This window comes from Aethalodelphis obliquidens, unplaced genomic scaffold (assembly GCF_003676395.1).
Source record: "Aethalodelphis obliquidens isolate GAN/ISIS:26980383/991018 unplaced genomic scaffold, ASM367639v1 scaffold31, whole genome shotgun sequence".
NCBI classification, from domain to species: domain Eukaryota; kingdom Metazoa; phylum Chordata; class Mammalia; order Artiodactyla; family Delphinidae; genus Aethalodelphis; species Aethalodelphis obliquidens.
The window spans coordinates 10850811-10873501 of record NW_020837975.1 but is presented as its reverse complement, the minus strand read 5'-3'; the positions used below and the strand labels follow the sequence as shown (position 1 = coordinate 10873501).

General features: G+C 39.9%; 1 protein-coding gene across 1 annotated transcript in view; it reads right to left on the bottom strand.

Moving 5' to 3' along the window:
- Positions 1-22691, bottom strand: part of DNAH8 (dynein axonemal heavy chain 8) — a 330122-nt gene that overhangs the window by 87186 nt on the left and 220245 nt on the right. The window contains exons 75-82 of the mRNA XM_027127141.1: positions 21563-21718; positions 19921-20103; positions 15758-15863; positions 13838-14090; positions 13548-13738; positions 8483-8604; positions 5354-5472; positions 3545-3747 (exon numbers count right to left, since the gene is read on the bottom strand). Coding sequence (XP_026982942.1) covers positions 3545-3747; positions 5354-5472; positions 8483-8604; positions 13548-13738; positions 13838-14090; positions 15758-15863; positions 19921-20103; positions 21563-21718 — 1333 coding nt within the window. The remainder of the gene's footprint in view (positions 1-3544; positions 3748-5353; positions 5473-8482; positions 8605-13547; positions 13739-13837; positions 14091-15757; positions 15864-19920; positions 20104-21562; positions 21719-22691) is intronic.

Genomic DNA, 22691 nt, shown 5'->3' with positions numbered 1-22691 from the left:
ATAATAATATAATAATAATATATATAATAATAATATTAATATAATATTAATATAATATTAACATGTCTACATAATGCTTTCATTTTCACAGCTATTTGGGGGATTTTGTAACCCAAAGCAATGAACAGCATGATGCTTCCTAACATTCCTTGAAAATGAGCGAAGAGTTCTTTATAAAATTCACTGGCTCCTTCAGTGTCAAAATTAAATCTACTGTGTTTCCTAACAAGGCAACCAATAGAAGCTTGAACAATTTCTGGAAAAACTAAAGTAGTACCAAGAAATGGAATCACCAAATTGCCAAGCAAAGCAGTATGATAACATATAATAATATGAGGTGACAGCACCATTCTGGCCTTATGTATTTATTTAAAGTTATAGTTATAATTTCTCCCAAAGGAGACCTCGAGTTAATTTCTTAATTCTGTTCTTAAACCCTTGTCCTAGACAACAGCATTATTTTGAGGTAAACTGGAAAGGGTAACTCTAGTGGGAACTGCCCTTCTTCTAGGAACAGTATCCCATTTTAAGAAATGCCCTCCATGCTAGCTCCATATATGTGGTTCTTGCTATGGACCCATTTACAAAGCAGCAGTTCACTGATTGGCCCAGAAAGGAGACATGACCAAAGCAAAACCAATGAACTTCTTCCTTGGATATTTGGACCTGGGACCAAGAGTAACGGGAATTTCCCTGGTGAAACCAAGCAGGACGCCATGGGGCCATCCCAGGTACAAAAGCCCCTCTGTGTTCCCTGTTTTTTGAAAAATGCTTTAGTCTCGTAGGCCTTCCCTGAGTTCCAAAACACAGGGGAAGTGAGGGATACAGAAACAAAGGAAAAGCAGTTAAGAAGAAAAGTGACGACAGATTAAACAACAGTCAGTGATAAAACAAAGTCCTAGGTCCTCCTCAAGGAATATACATAACAATCTGATGCATACCTTTGAGTTATTAGGAAGAAACTAAGACCCCCCATCCAGATGGAGGATGGTGACTACATGAAGACCACAAGCATGGAGACCCCAGACCGGCTGGAACCACAGGTTGACGATTAAGATTTCCGAAACACCACCCTGTTACCTCACTATCAACCAATCAGAAGAAAGTCATGCATCCTGCAGCTCTCACTCCAAATGTCACTTTTAAAAACCCTTCCCTGAGAGCCTTTTGAGCATGAACTGCCTATTCTCCTTATTTGGAACCTGCAATAAACACTGTACTTTCCTTCACCACAACCCGGGTCAGTAAGTTGGCTTTGCTGCATGGCAGGTGAGTGGACCCAAGTTTGGGTTCGGTAACACTGGGAGTGCTGAACATACTGAACATGTAGGTAGTGAAGCTCATGAGCCAACAGAAGCCACGAGTTCTGTCACATGGAGTTCGGTTGTGGCAAGACAGAAAAAAAGGAATCTATATGCAGAGAGAAGTGGGGCATAGAAGCAACTGGACAAAGATCCATGGAGGAGTCGATCTCAAAGAGATTTGCTAACTCCAAGGCTACGAGAGAAGCACCATTCTTAGACTAATGCAGATGACTGGCATGCTGCAGTGAACGTCAGAGCAAAACACCCTACTTTAAAGGTGGTTAATGAGACTTAACCATGAGTACTTGCCAACAGAACATGGGAGCTCTCTGCATTGGGTGTCAGTGTTTAGACAGAAGAAGGAGGCCATTCAAATATGGATCCATATAGAACATAGAACAGTGTGGTGCCAGTGAACAGAGCAAAGTCAGATGAGAAAAGAGGGGTGAACACAGACCATGCTACCATAAGCTAACAGTTTACAGGAACTTCTTAGTGAAGAGGGACATGTGGGAACTATTTAAAGATGACTAAATTAATTTTGTATCATGTTTACATTAACTAGATAATAAGTTCAAGTTTTATTTCATAGAGTAGATTTAGGGATTCATAATCAATCACTTTGATAATCTTTATAAAGACATAAATGAATTAACCCTACAAGGTATACTTAATGAGCTGAACCTGGATGATCCCAAATGGCAATTCCAACAACATTCAGATTTTCAGCACGTTAAGAATAAACCACGCAATTCTATCAAACATTGAGAAAAGAGCTAACACCTATCCTTCTCAAATTCTTCCAAAATATAGCAAAGGGAGGAACACTCCCAAAATCACTCTACGAGGCCACCATCACTCTGATACCAAAACCAGACAAAGATGTCACAAAAAGGAAAACTACAGGCCAATATCGCGGATGAACATAAGTGCAAAACTCCTCAACACAATACTAGCAAATAGAATCCAACAGCACATTAAAAGGATCATACACCATGACCAAGTGGGATTTATCCCAGGAATGCAAGGATTCTTCAATATATGCAAATCAATCAATGTGATACACCACATTAACAAATTGAAGGGGAAAAACCATATGATCATCTCAACAGATGCAGAAAAAGCTTTCAACAAAATTCACCACCCATTTATGATAAAAACCATCCAGAAAGTGGGCATACAGGGAACCTGCCTCAGCATAATAAAGCCCATATATGACAAACCCACAGCCAACATCGTTCTCAATGGTGAAAAACTGAAAGCTTATCCTCTAAGATCAGGAACAAGACAAAGTTGCCCACTCTCACCACTATTATTCAACATAGTTTTGGAAGTCCTAGCCACAGCAATCAGAGAAGAAAAAGAAATAAAAGGAATCCAAATCAGAAAAGAAGAAGTAAAGCTGTCACTGTTTGCAGATACATAGAGAATCCTAAAGATGCTACCAGAAAACTACTAGAGCTTATCAATAAGTTTGGTAAAGTAGCACGATACAAAATTAATGCACAGAAATCTCTTGTATTCCTATACACTAATGATGAAAAATCTGAAAGAGAAATGAATGATACACTCCCATTTACCATTGCAACAAAAAGAATAAAATACCTAGGTATAAACCTACCTAAGGAGACAAAAGACCTGTATGCAGAAAACTACAAGACACTGTTGAAAGAAATTAAAGATGATACAAACAGATGGAGAGATATACCATGCAGACGTAGAGAATGGACTTGAAGACATGGGGAGGAGGAAGGGTAAGCTGGGACAAAGTGAAAGAGTGGCATGGACATATATGCACTACCAAATGTAAACTAGATAGCTAGTGGTAAGCAGCCACATAGCACAGGGAGATCAGCTTGGTGCTTTGTGTCCACCTAGAGGCGTGGGATAGGGAGGGTGGGAGGGAGACGCAAGAGGAAGGAGATTATGGGGATGTATGTACATGTATAGCTGATTCACAGCAGAAACTAACACACCATTGTAAAGCAATTATACTCCAATAAAGGTGTTTTAAAAAAAAACCACTATATGGTAAATGAGTGTGTTCCTCTCTGCACAAAGATATCTATATCACACACTCCAGGAGATCTGAAAGGGGAGGAAAGAAGGAGTTTAATAGTTTTCTAATATTTATGAATTTTATCAATATATTTATAAGAACAAGCTATAAAACTATGAAAGGCAAAATGTGAGGCAACAATATGGAGGTTTTGCTAAATTTCATAGGTTGCTGATCATACCCAGCTTCAGTTTCTTGGCCAATGCGTCAACTTGAATTGTGGGATCAGATCCCATGGACAGAAAACATATCAGAGGTGTTCGTGTATCACTTTCTTCCCAAGTTTTCTCCAGATTTAAGATAACTGGTTCTGTGTACTTTTCCTCCAAAGAATCTGCAATATACTTTCTTGCTTGAAAAACAGTACGGTCTGGGCACCAAGACCTAGAAATGCACACATGTTAGAGGAAATAAATTCAGGTTTTAAAAATTCTATCTAATGCTAAGCACATAAAGAACACATAGTTAGTTAGCAAGAGGATAGTGAGCTAATCCTCCTTTATGCAGATATGTGTAAGATGGATGGCAATGTTTTCTATCCTTGGATGAATGCAAGTTTGTTCATGTAGTTTTGATGCGAGGCATTGGCAAGGAGTAGGTCAGGGCCAGTTCTGTTGCCAATCTAGAAGGGAACTTAGAAGTCAACTGATCCAAACGTCTCATTTTCAGAGGAAGCTGCAACTACTCTGAAGCTTTAGTTATTTTCGTTTTAAAACACATCAGTGATTATCCCTAGTAACTAAGCTATCAGCTTCAGGGAAGCAATTCCTCATTCAAACTAATACACAGGAGCACATTCATTCTTTGACAAATATTTATGGAGTGAATACTATACATCACGCCCTGCTCTTGATGCCAGGGACTCAGCAGGGATGCAAGGGGAAGCGTCCTCTGCCAGGTCCAGTACATGATGGGGGCTGGCCTGCTGCATACTCGAGGTTCTACAGCCTTCAGAGGGAGATAATATGTCAATGGTGTTAGAAGTAGCTTGATCAGCAAGCATTTATTTAATACCATCTGTGTAGACTACACTGTAGCAGGTTCTGCACACAATGACACATTAAATAAATGTCATTTGATATTTTTAGATCACAGACAAACTCTATGGATTCTTCTTTGTTAGTAGATTGCATTATTCATTTGACAAAGATTCAATTTCAAAATGATGGATATAAGACACATCTATTCTAATAAAACAAAAACAAATAGCCATTTTGCAGTCTACAGGTCCTGAGGTCATCACTGCTGACAGCTCTGATCACTCTCAAAGAGTGACAACAACCAGGAAACAACTTTTCTAAGAAAACTCAGGGGTATAACATTAGGAAAGACAAAAACAACTCCAACATAATCCGACATCTTTTTGTTATTCTTTTGGTGGTTTCGTCTCCCCCAACTCTACCCTTCTGTGTTGCCCACCACACACACACACCCCGCCACACACACACACACACACACCCCGCCACACACACACACACACACACACACACACACATCTTCCAATATAGAATCCTTCTTTGAGCTACTGCATGTTGGGAAAACACGAAAAGTGAGAAAGAAAAGGAAGAATATTCTTCCTCAACATCACTTTCAAACTTTTGCTTCCATTTTAACAGCCAAAACAGCATTTATATGTTTCAATAGCACAATATTCTTGGTTTTAGCTTAAAAACTAATTGCCTTGTAACTCTGTGAGATCTATTCTTTTACAGAAGTAAATTCAACAATAAATGATTCACTCAATGGTAAATGATGACCAAAGTGAATAGTACAAACATATTTTTCATACGTGTTTTGCTAAAAGCACTATCATTAACACGTTATCAAAATATACCTTTCACCATTTTATTTGCCATCCCAGACTTCAGTTGGGAAACACATACATCTATTACAGTAACTACTGGCACATAGTGAAGTAAGCTCACTGAGGTGGGATCTGTAATTTGACACTATAAAGTGATGCTCTAGGTCTGATAATACCTATTCTTACCTGATAAGTAAAAGCTTGTGGCAGGTATCTAGTGAGTCATTATATCCATCAGGGATGATTTCCTCCTCTGGAGCATCTTTATCAAACCAGATTTTCCATCCCTTCTCATTACGAGATATCTAAAATAAATAAGCTGATTAGTGAGCCCCGGGAATATATGCAATTAAAATTGAATAACCTGAGAAAGCCATTCTTTATAGGCAGCTAATTTTTTAAACATAACCACACTGTTTACATTTTTCTTCAGAACCAGTGACTCAGATAGATTGGATATTATGATTCCCTTTCAGTTTTTCCATTGCTCTTCTACGTTATTCGCTAAAATTAGGACTATGTATCAATTACGCTAAACGACTGGGCAGGAAAAAACATAGACCAGGGTTTCTCAACCTCCGCACTATGGGCATTTAGGGCCAGATTAATTTAGTGTTGAGAGAGGCTGTCCTGTGCATTTTACGTTGTTTAGCAGCATCCCTGGCTCTATCCACTAGTCACCAGGAGCACCTCTGCCCCTGATTTGTGGCAATAGAAAAGGTCTCCAGAATTGCCAATGCACTCTGGGGTGTGGCACCAGGTTGCCCTTGGATGAGAACCACTGACATAGACCACTTTGATACCCAAACCTCTACAGGTGGACCTCTACTTAAACTAGTGATAGATGACAAAATCAAAACTTTTATTTTCCTAGTCATCCCCCCACCTTGAGACCTTAAACCTAAGAATGGATGAAGTCTCTCCAAGAGCTGGTCTCAAACACCTGTTCTTTCAGAAGCATGGAGAGAACCACAGGTTTTCAGAGGTACTAAAGGATGCTCCCTGAAGTCCGAGTGCTGTCCAAACTAATTACAGAAACTATAGATCGGTGAGCCTGACGCTGCTCCTCAGCAACAATCAGGCTGGATTATTTAGACAGTGTCTGAAGCGTGTTTTAAAAGCCATGGCAAGCACTAATAGCAAATATTTATATAGCAGATACTATGCGCCAGACCCAAGGACTGTACTTTTACTTCTATTATCCCCACTTTTTACTGAGGCACAGAGAGGTTAAATAACCGCCCAAAGTCCACACCACACAAGCAATTCATCATCTAGGATACAGACAGGGTGCAAGTTAATAACAAAACAATTGCTCTGTGAATCAGTTGCTCCAACTTTGTCCCTGGGATGCTAAAAGATGGAGACTTTCTGAAATGCTTCACAGCTGCCATCTTTCTCTGAAGATTGCAGCGGCTCTCCCTAGTTGGCTGCTGCCAAAAGAATCTGCCTGGCACAGGGCTTGGAGGGCCTGGGTGCTGCTGCAGCCCCACCCTACTGCACTGGTACCTGTGCTCTGCTACTCAGAGTGCCCCCTGCAGGTCTCCTCCACACTGGCTGCTAAAGAGAAAGAGTTCCAAGAAGAAACAGGGTGCGTATTCTCAACCTACTGGCCTTCCATCTGCTAATTTTGACTCTACCATATAAAGCTTTCAGGGCGAGCTGCATCTGTGATAGGATAACTCCCAGCGCCTTGCTCCTGCATTTCCCATTCCTGGCCCTCGCTGCTAGCAAAACCACCTCCAGGTGTTACACAGTTTGGCCTGGGATGCCGAGGCAGGGCAGCTGCTCTTTGAGGCTATTTTTGTTTCAGTTTCTGACACCCACTCAGCTGGGAGATTGATCTCCTGTTTCCTCCCCTCCTCCCACAGACAGGCCAAACTCTTGCCCATCTGATGGCAGGTCGCCCTGATGGCTAACTTCTGCAAGTTTGTGGAGAACAACTCTTCCTCTTCCCTTCTGGCCCATCCAATGGTGTAAAAGAAGCTGGACAGAAATAACTCATGGTGTCATGACCATGGGGTCAAATTACAGCTTTACCATGTATGGGCTATGTGGCCTTGGGCAAGTGCTTAACCTCTTTGAATCTCAGTTATCTCATCTATAAATCGTGTCAATAATACTTCGCTTGCACAGTTATTATTGTTGCAAAGTACCTACCCATAGTAAGCGGTAGTAGCCACCAGATTCTACACCAAGGGTACTTAAAATCTAACTGACCGAGGCAAATGATACTGTATATCCTTATATAAATATAATCCGTCAGCAGAGGTGTGATTTTTTCCAGTGGTACTTGAAGGCCGCCTTTACCCAGTCTCGGACCAGACCCAGACCACTTTTTTTTTTTTTCAAAGTATTTGTTTGGACTTGGAAGACTCAGCTGTAGCTGTAGTACAAAACAAAGCTTACTGTCCACCACAGATATAGTCCAGGGACTTTATCCAGTTGACTCTGACCCAACCATGGTGCATGGGTAAAGAATACATAATGTTCCAGAAGTACCCCTAAACAGACACACCTAGTGTACTCTTGGGTGGGGGATAGGATGTTTGTGGAGGGGAGGGAATCACATGGTGACAGTGCGAGGCTTCTGCCATCCTCAGCCTAGGGATAAGGCTACCAATCACTCACTTTGTCCATCACCAGCAACCGTAAAAAAGATGATTATCAGCATTTGACACTGGGAAACTGCAGGCCCTCCATTGGTGACACACAGTCGTAACCAACAGACCTCAGTAATAAACAACTGTCTTTATTCTGAGTTGCATAATTGTTTTCTGGCGAGAGTTGAATCAACAACTAATCCACAATAACCAATTTACATTTTCAGATAAGAAAAACAGGTAAATCGGGGTCTGTTTCACCATTTTCACCATTATAACTTCACCATTTTATAAATATTTTCACCATTGAAATGACTGATTTTTTATAAAAGGACCTCAACCTCTTCACTTGCCTCAAATTCAAATTTGCTCAAATTATTTAATCACAGGCAGTGAAAACATGGAGTCTACAATAAAAGGGTCCACCCACCCAGAATAAAAGGGTTCTGATTCTGACAGCAACTCAAGCAGGTTATAAATGATCCATGCCCACCACACAGAAGTAAAGACAGTTGCCTGCATCTGTGAAAAGATTCCTTGGGATATCCGTCTGTCCACCGCCCCCAACCCCCCAGGAGAGCCACAGCGCCTTAAAGCTACACAAGTGTGTTGACTCCTCTGGGTGAAGGGTTTGTCACCAGGAGGCCCCAGTTTAAATGGCCCAGGTGTGTTTGGGTTTACAGATCTGTACTTTTATCCAACCCTTTATTACCTGGTTCATAATTTCTGCAAATTGCGGAAGTTTACTCAGTTCCACAAGATTCAGCCAGGTCATATCAAGGATCCAGCGAAACGGTTTGGGAGGGCAGGCTTTCAGATCTAGAGCTGCTCCCCCTGTGGAAAGGCATCAGTGAGAATCAGGTCAGCTTGTGCTCTGTTTTTTAGAAATTTATTTTCCAAATAATAAAAAACGAGATAACCATATCACACACAAAAATGGGAAAATTGGAAAACAATCACGTTATAGAAAATGTGGTTACCTTTTTTTGGTACAGTTCCTTCAAGTGTTAGTGATTTATACCATCTTATACAGATAGCAACTCCCTGTCATTTTTCCCTGCAAAGAATTTTTCTCACGTGTTTGCAGATGTTTGCCTTTTTATTGTTTTTTAACTATCTGAATTTATTTATTTATTTTTTGCGGTACGCGGGCCTCTCACTGCTGTGGCCTCTCCCATTGCGGAGCACAGGCTCCAGACGCGCAGGCCCAGCGGCCATGGCTCACCGGCCCAGCCGCTCCGCGGCATGTGGGATCCTCCCGGACCGGGGCACGAACCCGTGTCCCCAGCATCGGCAGGCGGACCCTCAACCACTGCGCCACCAGGGAAGCCCTGAAATTTATAATTTTGATATCAATGAATCGGTTGATCTTTTCATGTGTGATTTTAAAAGTCATTTCTTAGTCATCACTCCTCCAGAAGTTTGATATTCAATACTATTGAAATATTTTTTATCAGGTCAAAAAGATGGATAGATGGATATATGAAGGGATGGAGGGAAAGAGGAAGAGAGGAGTATAATACATCTGTGGGTTTTTAAGGGGGTAATTAATGTTCAAATCATATATTCATTCATTTATTCAACAAACATTCACTGAGCCACCTCTATGTATCCGGCATATTCCAGGCACTGGGGATAAAGCAGAGGAAACCCAACAGGGCTCCTGCTCTCACCGAGTCGAGTGGAGAATGTGAGTGATAGCACTGGATTGTACTTTGAAGCAAATCACAAGTCAAATGAGCACATTCAGTGTGACAATCTTCACCAAGATGTGTGATTATATCTGCACTTTCAAAATTCCTCTATTGCATGTCTTTAGCAATGTTTTATCATAATAATTCCAGCTCTGTTGTTTAATTCAGATGTATGCCAAACAGTGGTTCTTGAACTTTTAAATTCTATAACCCTCCTGAAGAACTCATCAAATCCCTCCACTTCACTTACCAACCCGGGGACAAAAACAGGGGAGGTGGCGGGTGGAGGGGACTACAGGTCTCTGCTCTCCCCTCCAGCATCTTCCTGAGAAGGTGAATGAGCTGAAGTACTCCTTTCGTGTAAATCCCTTTGCTCCACCGTGGAGTCAGGGGCTCTGAGTGCCACAACACCTTTAGAACCTGTAAACCTTCCTCCCACATGCCCCCACCCCCTGCAGCGACCAGGTGAAAAGACCTTATTCTAGCACCATTTCTGCTAACACTGAGTTTACCATAGGAGAAGCAAGCCCTAGAGTAAGTCACCTGCAGATTTAAGGGATTCTCTCCTCTAACACGGAGATAGATGCGTACCTTTTCTTCTTGGTTGTTTCCCCCTCACAGTGATTTCATGTAAACATATACCTCAAAGACATCAGGAGAAGATATTTAAGCTACATCAGTGTTTCCAACATATCATGCACCTAAACTAACCCAGAACAATCACAGCCCATCCCGTTCCCCCAAATATCTTGGCTCTGCCACTTGCTAGCTGTATAAACTTGGACAAAAACTCAGTTTCTCTCAGTTCTCTCTTCTGCCAAATGAGCGTAATAATAGAATCCATCAGATTGATTGCTGTGAAGATTAAATAAATGAATGTATGTAGAAAGCCAACAATAGTCATGGCCCAGAGTAAGAGCTATGTAATCATTAGCTGTTATTTTGACATTAACTCTCTGTTTTGGAAGGCTCAGGTCCAATCCAACCTGGAAGACAAGAGAATACCCTCTAATGTGTCTTTCTGTCCATGGTTTACAATAAAAGAAAGATGATATTTTTCTAAAATAATCAGGCAGGGGAAACAGGTATATCAATTACTCTACAGTGCAGGAGTGCCCCTGGTATCTATTTCGTTTTTCAAAGTGTTCTGACATTCTCGGTTGAAGAAGAAAGTCAAAGCCACCTTCCAAATATTGCAGAAAACTAGTAGGAATTAATACAAAGGGAAATCAAACATTTCTGCTATGATAAATAAGTCTTTCTTCTTTCCCCCTTAAGTACTGAGTTCAAAATGATAAAAAATATCAATGATCTAAGGGCCATATTTGTTAACTTTGTAAAAAAACATTAAAAACAAAGTCCTACCATTTTTTTTTTTTAGATTTTTTTTTAATGTGGACCATTTTTAAAGTCTTTATTGAATTTGTTACAATATTCTGTTTTATGTTTTGGTTTTTTTGGCCTGGAGGCATATGGGATCCTAGCTCCCCGACCAGGGATCAAACCGGCACGCCCTGTATTGGAAGGTGAAGTCTTAACCACTGGACCACCAGGGAAGTCCCAAGGCCTACCATCTTTTAAAAAATAATTTGGTCAAGCTGTAAGCGGTTCAAAACTAATACAAACTGTACAATAAACCAGTTTTGTATTTTTTTCAACCCTTTTGCTGTGCTTGACAGTGCTGACTGTACTGACAGTCCACCTATCATAAAATCCCAAATTAATCTTCTGAAGCGCTGCTCATGCTACTTCCCTGCTCATAAAACATGCGGTGGCTCTCTATCGCCAACTCAATTAAATCCAAACGCCTCTCACTGACTCTCCTGATCCTATACAATCCGGTTCTCCCTGACTCTCCAGTTTTATGAAATGGAGTCACAGATGTGCTCTAACCACAGCTCAGATGTGCAGCCTTCTTTATTTTTCTGTGACAAATCAAATCCTTCTCACAAATTCCCTCCCCACTGTGTTGCTGCGTTTCTCGGTCTCCTCTGATTTAAAGACTTTTGAAAAATCCAATCTCTTTCAGGGAATAGCTCTGGCTTGGCTGGGTGTGCTGGGTAGGGAGAGGTGAGGTGGGGTGGGTTTGTGTCTTGATGGGGAGGATGCCTCAGATCTACATGCTGCCCCCTAGGCTTCACTCGTCCCAGTCACAGGCTGGGATCCTCTGAGCCACGACAAATCCTGTCTGACCTATGGGGGCATTAGGCTGCAGTCCACAGAGGTTGGTACTTTGTCGCTAGTTATAAAGTGCCCCTGTCCTGCAACTTCTTGGTTTGGACCCCAGACCCTCGCTGTGCACCAGCCCTCTCCGCATTTCCACAACCACACTCCCACCTGCCAAACCTTAGGCTTATCCATCTATCCACTACCCTCCACCGATGCTGTGATGCAGCTTCCATGTTGGATGTGGCTCTGGGGCACTTCCCTGCTCTCTTTGAATTTCGATGTGGCCATGCATCTTACTTTGGCTAATGAAATATGAGCGTGACGTGTGTCACTTGTGGGGTAACCTTTAAGAGCCAGCACACAATTTGCCACATCCTGTCCCTCTTCCATAGTAATTATGGAAGCAATTTGGATTCCTGGGCGACCATGACAAGCATGTCAGATAGAGAGTAAAGGATAAGTATACTTTTGTTGTGCTGAAATTTGAGGATTGTTTTTATGGCCACAAAACCTGGCCTATCCTGAATAAAACTAGGTCCCAAAATCACATTCATTATGTCCCCACTCTGACACTTCTCAAAGTAGCTCTTCTTTCAACCATCCACACCAGAAATCTTTGCACAGAGCAGAAATCTTAGACTCATTTCTGACCCTCTCTTGGCTCTCACACCCAGTCCTTTGTCATTTTACTTTCATGAGCTCTCATATTTGTGTCTTCCTTTATATTCCCATTGTCTTCACCCTAGGATGGGAATGCATTTCCTGTGGTTGGGAAGCTTATAACAGACTCCCTTAAAGCACTTTTCTCTAATCCTACACATGTCTGCCAGAGTAACCTTCCTAAAGAACAATAAAAGGATCACATCACTACCTTACACAACTCCTTATTTCTTATCAGATCAAGAAATCCTTCCTCTAGGAACCAAGGCTCACCAATGTACATACTCCACTCATGTCTTTTTCCATGCTGTTCTGTCTTAGCATGGACGTTTTCTTCATTTCTACCTATCATCCATGGTCCATTTCAAATGTCACTTTCTTCTTTTGGGGGAGAAGGGCTGCCAGAAGATGATTTATTAAACTACTTATAAAGATCAAAAAAAATAAGAAAAAGATTGGACCATTTTCCCCAGGTATCAAATAACCTGAAAAATTCCTGGCTTAACCTGCAAAGGCATATTTTCCAAGGAGCTTTTCTTGATCTCACCAACCACATGTAATCTCTCCTTCCTTTTAGATATAACACTTTGTTTTTAGCTCTCTTATAACACAGGTTATTCTGCCTTATTTTGCAGGGTTTTTTTCAATTATCTTTATTTGAACTATGAGACTTTTATTTCTTTTAAAGCAATGTCTGTTTTTTCCTTGTATCCCAAACACCAGTATGGCAGGTTTGCATAGTATATGCTCAATAAATACTTGTTTAACTGAATTGAATGAAAATACCACTCTTTTGTCTCCTTAATTATACTTTTAACATGGAGATAAGCAATGAGCCGGGCTCTCTTCAAATATAAAATACAAGTGTGCTTTTTGTTACAGTCTTAAATGTCATTATAACCCCTTGCTTAAGGAATTGGTCTCTTGCAGTAGTAGAAAGATCATCACCTGAATCACTATTCTCCCCTTTGACATTTGGGTCTCTTATTCATAAGCAACAATGCTCAAACTTAATTTAATTACATAACTAAAAACTGCAGAGTTAACACAGACCTGAAATCAATCATCTTGAGTAACCAGAATAAAATGAATGGAAATCGGTGGGGGAGGTGGGGGAAGAGGTATACATAAAGAACTTCACTTCCATTAGAACTTAATTCCTCCGGGTATTACAAGAATGGGTCTACAGGACATCAAAGAGCATACCTAAAGCAATCTCCTTTACATAGCACATCCATATCCCAAACCCTTCACCTTTAATGAGAGCCTGAAACTCTCTGTGCTTCACCGTTCCTCTCTGAAGATCGATTTTTAAGGTCATGAGGAGCACAAAGAGGAACTTGTGGTTCTCGTACAAGCCTCTGACAGAATATGTAAAAACTTCATATGTCAGATACTCAATAATATTTGTAATTCTCTTTTGAGGCAGTGGAGACTTCTCAGACCTGCAATATGTTTTAAAAATCAAAGAGGTAAAAATCCATTTCTAAGAGAGTAGGTAGGAATACACACAAAATTTGGGGGGCAAGGTAGTGAGGCCCCACCTGGCCATGGACTGGTCAAATAACTTCAAGAACTGGGCCAGTGAGGTCTGGTACATGATGTTGACCATGCTCATCTCTGTGATGAGAAAGTAGAGGATGCTGCCTCGGGTGGCCACGGGCCGGAACTCCTCCTGGGCCGTGTTAATCTTGATCTCTGTTTCCGCAGCCACGTGTAGTTTTTCACTTACTTCAGCTGCTGTCTGCTTGGTGGTGTGGAGGACACCGATGAGAGATTCGTCATCTACCAAGGAACCTAAAAACCAAACAGGAAAGCTGTGGAACACAAGACGGGAAAGCCGCGAAACGAGATGCATCACTTCTGAAATCACCGCGTTAATTTTCAACTTGACTTTTTCAAAGCCCACAGGATGGAAGGGCAGAATCTTAAGACATGAGAGGCTTCTAGTCTAACCAGGCATCCGATGCCTGAATCCGTTCTAAACATTCCTGCCTAGGGTTTGTCCCCCACTCTGCCTGAAAATCTGTAAAAGGCAATTCTCAAGGCAGCCCACAAATCTGGTCTTCAAATGTCTGAAGAAAATTCACATCTCCCTCCAGTCCCAGTGGTTTCAGCTGTTCCTATGACATGGCTTTCACCTCCATTATCATCTTGATGGTTCCCCTCACAGTATCACAGGCTTTTCCTTCCCACTTGTCTCACAGTGTGAATTACACACCAGCTTACAGGTGAATCGTACTTTCTCTACTCCTGCTTTAGTTCAACAGTCCTTGACATTGAGAACTCTGGTCCTTCTATGTCTCTAATGAGTTAGGAGACAGTTGAAGTGTCTAACCAGGAAGAAAAATCCTGATTTTATTTTTAGTTTTACTCTTCATTATTGTTTTTAACAGACATAACATGTCTACGACAATAAACATAGAAATAAAAAATCTCAATTTTAAGACACAGAAAGGTGCTCTGGAGGTGCTGAGATAACGGTCACGATATCTGCAGAGAGCGGTGCTCTGGCCTACCTAGAAGCAGGTGGGTGCTTCTGGAAGGTGCTGAGTTACTTGCTCTGATGGGCACGCTAGGTCTGCTAGGGAAGTCCAAATTGTGACTAACCTCAAACTCTTGGCTGGATCCTCAGTCAGTCCTCCTTGGTAATATTTACAATGCCCAGAGGCATCAAATGGCTGGGAGATGTCATGGACCACGAGACAGACAACTTCATTAGCACAAGCAGTGCAATGAAGGCAGATAAAAGGCCTTTTCCATGAGGTCACCTTAAAGTGCTGGAGACTGCTGTGAGAGTAACACTTAATGTACTTCTGGGAGGTTAAGTTTTTTTGTTTTTAAATCCAAGGGTTAAAGTGCTTTTGGGAAGTATTCATCATTAGATTGCGAATGAATGGTAGAATTTAGGTTGCTGTAATTTGCCTACTACAGAACAATATATCCCAGGGGGTGGTACGATGATCTGACTGCCCAGAGGAGAACCTATCCCTGACTTCTAAGTGGGAGGTCAAGTCCAGAGTGACTGAGCCTGGGCTGCTCAAGTGTCTCTGACAACATTACACACATCATAACCCACTGTGGCAATTGCATTTCAACACCAGATGAAAGAGTCAATCTAAAAAACACAAAATAGATTGAGCACATTAGTCTCCTTTCGGCAAGCAAATTAGCCTGTTGTGAGTTACCTAGCTGTATTGGGAGCCCTTATTTTTCTCGGGAGAGAGCAATTATATCAAGAAAACTGTGTTATTATCAAATGCTCAGATGCCGGTTGCTAATTCAGATATCAGATTCTCTGCAGTCCCTCTGTAATGTCTAGATGGAAATTGCCTTGCTTGTTTTTGCGTGGATAACTCAACTGTTTCCTAATATCTGTAATCATGAGAGCATTGAAAAGAGGGTACAAGAAATCCTTATTTATTCACAATCCATTATGTGATTATTTCTTAGTAACACAATACCTTTTGTAGTACTTAATTTGTAGAGAAGGTTATCTTCAAGTTCTTTCATCTTCCGCTTATTAAAAGTCACATCCTCCAAAAGTTTAACCCTCTCAGACTCTAACTCCTGTTATTAAAAAAAAATAACATCAGAACTGTAATTACCAGTTATTATGGCAAATGCAACCTACTAGTGTTTATTATTCATTTTTAAAAGTTTAAACAAAAGTGCCATTCAAATGACACTATCGTTAGTCAAATCTATTTGTATTTTTATTTCTCTGGACAGTTTTTTAAAGATTATGCCCATTAGCATTAAGTTTCCATAGCACTTACACGGGCATGAATGAGATAAACCTGCTAAAATAATTTTGCTCAGCTCTCTTCTCAACTTTAAGTTTTTTTAAATTAAGACTGTCCCATTCTCTTGACCCTGTTCCCATATACCGCCTCAGCCAGAAATGCTAACTTCATTTGCAGTCAGAAGGGCTAGAGACAAAGAAGCATTAATACCAAGTAACCAAGAGGCTACTCAAGCCAAATGGAGCTCCTGAGCTGGGACCTGACTATAGGAACACCAGGTACCTGCTTTGACATAGCCAGCTGCCAATACAAATCCATTTTCCATTTTTTTGCATCTTCTACCAGAGGGGCTAAATTGGATGTCTGGAAGGTATATTCTTTTCTACATAAATAATATAGTCTTAAAATTATACTTTGAAAAAAATTTCAAACTTTCAGAAAAGTTACAAGACTGGTACAATGAACTCTCATATACCCTTCACCTAGATTCCTCAAATAACATTTTGCTTTATCACTATTTCTATATAATACTTTTTATCATTACTGTTATTATTACTGCTGAACTGTTTGCATATGTCATGATACTTTATCTGTGAAAACTTTAACACATCTCCTAGGCAACAGGACATTCTCTTATACAACCATAGTGTAATTTTCAAATTCAGAATATTTAACATGGATATAATACTCTTGCTAAATATAGAGTAAATTAAATTGTCTCAAAAGCATTCTTTATAGCATTTTTTAATATTACTTTAAAAAATTTTTTTATTTATTTATTTTTGGCTGCATTGGGTCTTCATTGCTGCACACAGGCTTTCTCTAGTTGCGGCGAGCGGGGGCTACTTTTCGTTGCGGTGCGCAGGCCTCTCATTGTGGTGTCTTCTCTTTTTGCGGAGCACAGGCTACAGGCGCGTGGGCTTCAGTAGTTGTGGCACATGGGCTCAGTAATTGTGGCTCGCGGGCTCTAAAGCGCAGGCACAATAGTTGTGGCACACGGACTTAGGCGCTCCGCGGCATGTGGGATCTTTCTGGACCAGGGCTCGAACCCGTGTCCCCTGAACTGGCAGGCGGATTCTCAACCACTGCGCCACCAGGGGAGCCCTGTAGCATTCTTTTTTGATCTTATACAGAATCACACACTGTACTTAGAATTGCATTAAAAATGTGTTTTTAAACTACTTATTTGAGAAAGTTTCTTGAAAAACTGCTACGGAAATACCACCACTTTCAGAAAGTCTTCCTATACCAGTCTGTCAGTTAAAACCCACAGCACGGCATTCCTCTGTACATCTACTATGGCTTGCATCACAATCTATGTGTCAGCTATATCCCTCCAACTAGATTCTGTGCATCTAGAGGGCAGGAACTTGTCCTATTCATTTTTAAAAATTGAAGTATAGTTGATTTACAATGTTGTGTTAATTACTGCTGTACAGCAAAGTGATTCAGTTTTATATATATATATATATATATATATATATATGTATATATATATATTCTTTTTTTATATTCTTTTCCATTATGGTTTATCATAGGGTATTGAATATAGTTCTCTGTGCTATACAGTAGGACCTTGGTGTTTATCCCCTATTCATTTTTGTATCCTTGACAGCACTTATCTTGAGGCTTTGCAGAGAAGCGACTCAACCTAATAAATATTTGTTAAATTGAAGTGTACTGAATTTAGTTCAACAACTTTATTTTACATCTGGGGAAACTGAGGACCCAGAAATATTAACTCCAAATAACATGGCAATATAATACACACAGCTACTTACTAGAAGGGATGAGCCTAATATCCTTGTCCCCCAACTCCAAGACTAGTATACTGCCATTGTACTAGTGGCTTGCAGTATTTGATAGGGTGGTGATGAAGATCATGGCTGTATTTGCAGAGAATAGCTAATGAATTGTCTTCATTAAAGCAGTCATCCCAGCAGTGGCAGTACAGAAATATGTGGACAAAATGAAATCATGTTAGCGTCCTTTTCAGTGTGATATGGAAAAACAAGCATCATGGTACAATGGACGACTTGTGAGTTTTACAGCATGAACTGTAGAGCTTATCTACGAGGCTTGGCAGGGTGGAAAGTCTATGTGCTCTTATGGGTTAAGACCTTATTCTCCTTGGTCTCCATTTGTTCATCTGTAAAATGGGGGTGTAAGAGCAGGATTGTTAGGAGGGTTAAACATCACAGTCAGGATGTCCTCCTGCAGATTAAGTGTGCACTTTGTTTTTTCCAGCAAGGCTGGTGTTAGCATCCTAGTGCATCTCTTGAAGAGGAAGTTAAGGCCTAGAAGAGTGAGCATGGGGCGCTCTGGGGACGTGGAGTGTACTTTAGATGGTGGTGTGGGCTGCCTCACAGAAGTTAGTGTAGCCTGCATGGGGGATCTGGACCAATGAGGCACCATCTCAGAACAGACCAACAGCACCAGGTAGACCAAGAAGGAAGGACTAATTTTCAACAGTTGATACCACATGGCCCTAAGAGGTGATCGAGGCAGTGAACTGAGGGGTCCATGCTCTCTGCCAGACTGTGAAAGTGAGATGATTCCCTTTCTAGATTGCATAAGCCCTGGGCAGTTTCTTGGAAACTAAGATCAAACAGCTAATGAGGGGGAACTTCCCTGGTGGTCCAGTGAGTAAGACTCCATGCTCCCAATGCAGGGGGCCCAGGTTCGATCCCTGGTCAGGGAACTAGATCCCGCATGCATGCCACAACTAAGAAGTCTGCATGCCGCAACTAAAGATCCCGTGTGCCACAACGAAGATCCTGTGTGCCCGCAACTAAGACCTGGTGCAGCCAAGATAAATAAATACATAAATATTAAAAGAAAAAAAATCAGCTAATGAGAGTGGAAGCTGGAACTGGGCTCCTTTTACTCCACCAGACTGGCTGCCTTTCAAGGGCCTGCCCCAAGTTAGCCATTTCTTGTTAACCAGGTAGGATTTTACTTCTCTTTTTACTGAGCCCTCTATTTATCTGGTGTCAGTATCATTTCTCTTTTCCTTTTTGAATCTTCCTCTGTATTTGTAGCCATCTGTTCATATCACTTCCTTTCCTCCTTTCCTTAAGTCTTCTGCCATTCTTTCTCTCACCCTCCCATTTTATGCATCTCTGGTCTTATTATTTCTAACCTTGCCTTTTCCTTGAAACCTTAATACTAACATTAATTACGTTTTAGCAAATATAAACTTTCTCAGATTTTATAAATATATTTTATACAATGAAAATATATAAAATTATATTTTATACATAACATTTAATGTTTTCTGAGCTTTATCTTAAAACTTAATCTATCAGTCTCTTAAAATCTTCCAGCCTTAACTTTTTCTTTGTTTTATCAGAACCCTCAATTATACTTAATTTCTCTGCTTCAGTGCAAGTTTCATTTAATTAAGATAAAAGTATGGCTCTCTAGATCATTAGATTATTAGATTGTGGTGTTATCAATTACAATCAAGTACTATCAATTACTATTGCAGTGTAGTAGTTGAAACTACTATAGTGGTAACAATACTCATTCAGAGCAAGTTCTTCTTTTCCAGGATCATTATTTTATTGAATTTTCCAGGTGTATCCAAGACTATTCATCCATAGGGCGATAGATATGAAAGTCAACATACCCAAAGCTTTAAAGTCAGAAGTAGAAAGAGTGGTGTGTGTGTGCACGTGTGGTTTTGGTGTTGGAGGAGAGGTGAGTTACATGATTTCTCAACAGGACTTGAGACTACAAAACAAATATTTATGCTAACAAAGGTAACTACGATTTGCTCAATTTTTTCTTTTCCATATACTCAACAATTTCCCAATACATTTAAAACGTTTATTAAAATTTATTATAAGTAGAAGTTCTTTACCTTGAGAAATTATTACCTGTTTCTCTGTTAGAATTACCCTCCTTAGTAACTGGTTCTCAAGTCCTTTCATGGTAACAGTAAAATCAATGACTGACGTTTTAGCATTGATCTCAGGGGTAAAGGCAGGGTTTGGTAACTTTGTTGTAATATAAAGTTTAAATGTATCCATGACATCGCATTCCTTATCTCCGACCTTCACCTACATCAATTCAAATATTAAATTACAAACAGCTTAAAGGACAAGACAAGAAATTTGGGTTCAGTTTAGGAGAGAGTTTATCAAAAGTCAGTGCAGTGAAATGAATGAATTACAAAAATCAGTTGTAAAATTTTAATCAGTGATCTTAAATAATAAAGCCTATTCCATCAGAATAATTTAGACTTGTGGTCCTGCCTGAAAATGTTTTTAGCCATGACACCAAGCAAATTAAATGAAAAATTTATCCAAAGCAAATGTTGAATAAAGGAAAACTCAGACATGCCTCATATTTGATTGTTTTTTCCCACCTGAGGAAATTGTTTCCTGCTATGGAAATTTGTTGTGTTTATAAGAAGTGAAAAAAAAAAAGAAGTGTTATTTCTTTTTGCATTTCACAGTCATATCTGAAGCATATTTGACAAGAGAAAGGGTTAATGAAATTTTCAGAGAAAAAAATGCCAACTTTTTTCCCGAGAAGGTTAACACTTATCTTAAACACCACAATTTTCAGTGTATTGAAAACAACTGGGTTTGCTACCTAAAGCTCAGGTGGAAATTATAACATTTTAAAATGACTTAAAATTTTAATTAATTTTAATCCTTCCTGTGATTGAAAACCACATTGCTAAGGCACTAATTCTCAGGCATCATGACCTTCACATTGCAGATAAGAATCTGGGTCTTTTAAAAGGCCTTCAGGAATGGACATACTACAACCTCTTTTGGCATATTAAATATGGCATATAAAAGAATTCACATTATGAAGAAAATTTTTCTGAATAAATCTGTCTTTGTTTAATGAGAAAACTGGCATTCTTATTCACCGATATTCATGAAATTAAGTTGTCCAAAGCAAAAATATCTCAGTCAGAAATGCTGTCATTCAATAAAACCACAGAAGCCTAAAAGTAAAGAATGAAACCAATTAAAAAAGAGACACTTGCATTGAAAACAATGCATGTTATCACCAATGATCGGGAACTGTATTCCACTGCTTCCAGCAAAGTCTGAGTTTGGATTGAAAGTTTATAAAGAGAGAAATAAAATCAATGTCCATAGACTTAACCAAAAATGCCATTTTATCCAGTGAGGAAACACAGGCTTCATTGTATACATGTATACATGGCTCGAAAACCAACTTTCTCAGAGCTGCTAAAATGTACATATTTTGTGTGTAACACTAATATATTATTATGACAAGATGCCTTTCCTTAATATGTTAGTTTTGGATAAACGGCTATTGTTACCAAGATATTGTTGTCCCCCTGTATTTTTTATATACTATTTTTTAAAAAAGGAACACTGAATATGAGTTTGGAAATAATTTTTTTCCAGCGTGTCAAATAGTACCACCTGAAGGAAATTGTCTTCACTGCTATGCTCAAAAAGATAAGTAGATGTCACCATTGTTCTTTTCTTCTTTTCCTTTTCTTTTTTTTCCCCCTTTTTCGAAGCTCACCTTGAAAGTGGTGCCTGATTTAAGGAAATTCTTTTCTAATACATTATCCAGGGCTGGATCCAGCTCTTCACAAATGTCCTCAATGAGAAGGGGTCGGCCCAAGGAAAGACTGTCCTCCAAATGCGTGCGGAAATACTTATGGTTCAGAGAGGTTATCTACAAATAAAGAGTTCATTGCTATATAAATGTTACAAAGAATGTGCCTGTTCCTGAGTGGAAACCAGAGATATGTTGGATAAGTGACTAAGAATTCTAAGGACTGTATAGGAAGACTTACTTATAAAAATGAAAGTAACAAACAAAAATTAATTTTCAAAACTTGGTGGGTCATGACTTTGTGGAAGCCCTGGGTGTGTAATGGGGGTCTCTCAGATCAAAAGAGGAGAATCAAGTGGCATTCCTTAGATGGAAGGTCAGAGCTCTGCTCCGGCAGACGGAAGAGAAGTGATCAAGGATTAATCCTTTAAACTTACATAGCTACAATCATTCAGATAAAGCAAACTAACTTGCATTTTTGTGATATTCACTTATCTTCTCAGGACACCTATGAGATGAATAAATGATTAAAAAATAAGCATGGAAATATCAAAAATGATACACTGAGTCAAACTAAGGGTCCATCCATGTATTCTGTCTCTAAGAGTGACATAAAATAAGAATATGATACTTTGCATAAAATCAACCTAAAAGACTTAATACATTCACTTTTTATATTTTTACATTAAAAAAAATTAGAATTCTGAATGCCTGGTGGGGCCCCCCAGTTTTAGATCAATGTTTGTTATTAGTTAAAATAGACACACTGGGCTGGTTGATCTTTGCATTAGCCAATTGGCTTTGAACTCTTTATTTCTCCAGTGATCCCTCCCCCTGCCTAAGTGTGAGGATTCCCAAAGGTTCAGTCCTCAACTCTCTACCTTCGCATACGCTATCCTCTGAATTCAACTATTGCCTTTATGCTACTGTGAGTGCCGATCCCAAGACGCAAGGAAGATCCACTGGGACAGCAGGTGATTAGGAGAGTGAAATTTAAAAATATTATCTCCCACTTGCAACGAAAAAAGGTGTGGAATTGAAAAATTAAATAAGTCTATCTTTGTCCTGTTTTGGTTAAAAAGGAAATAACTAA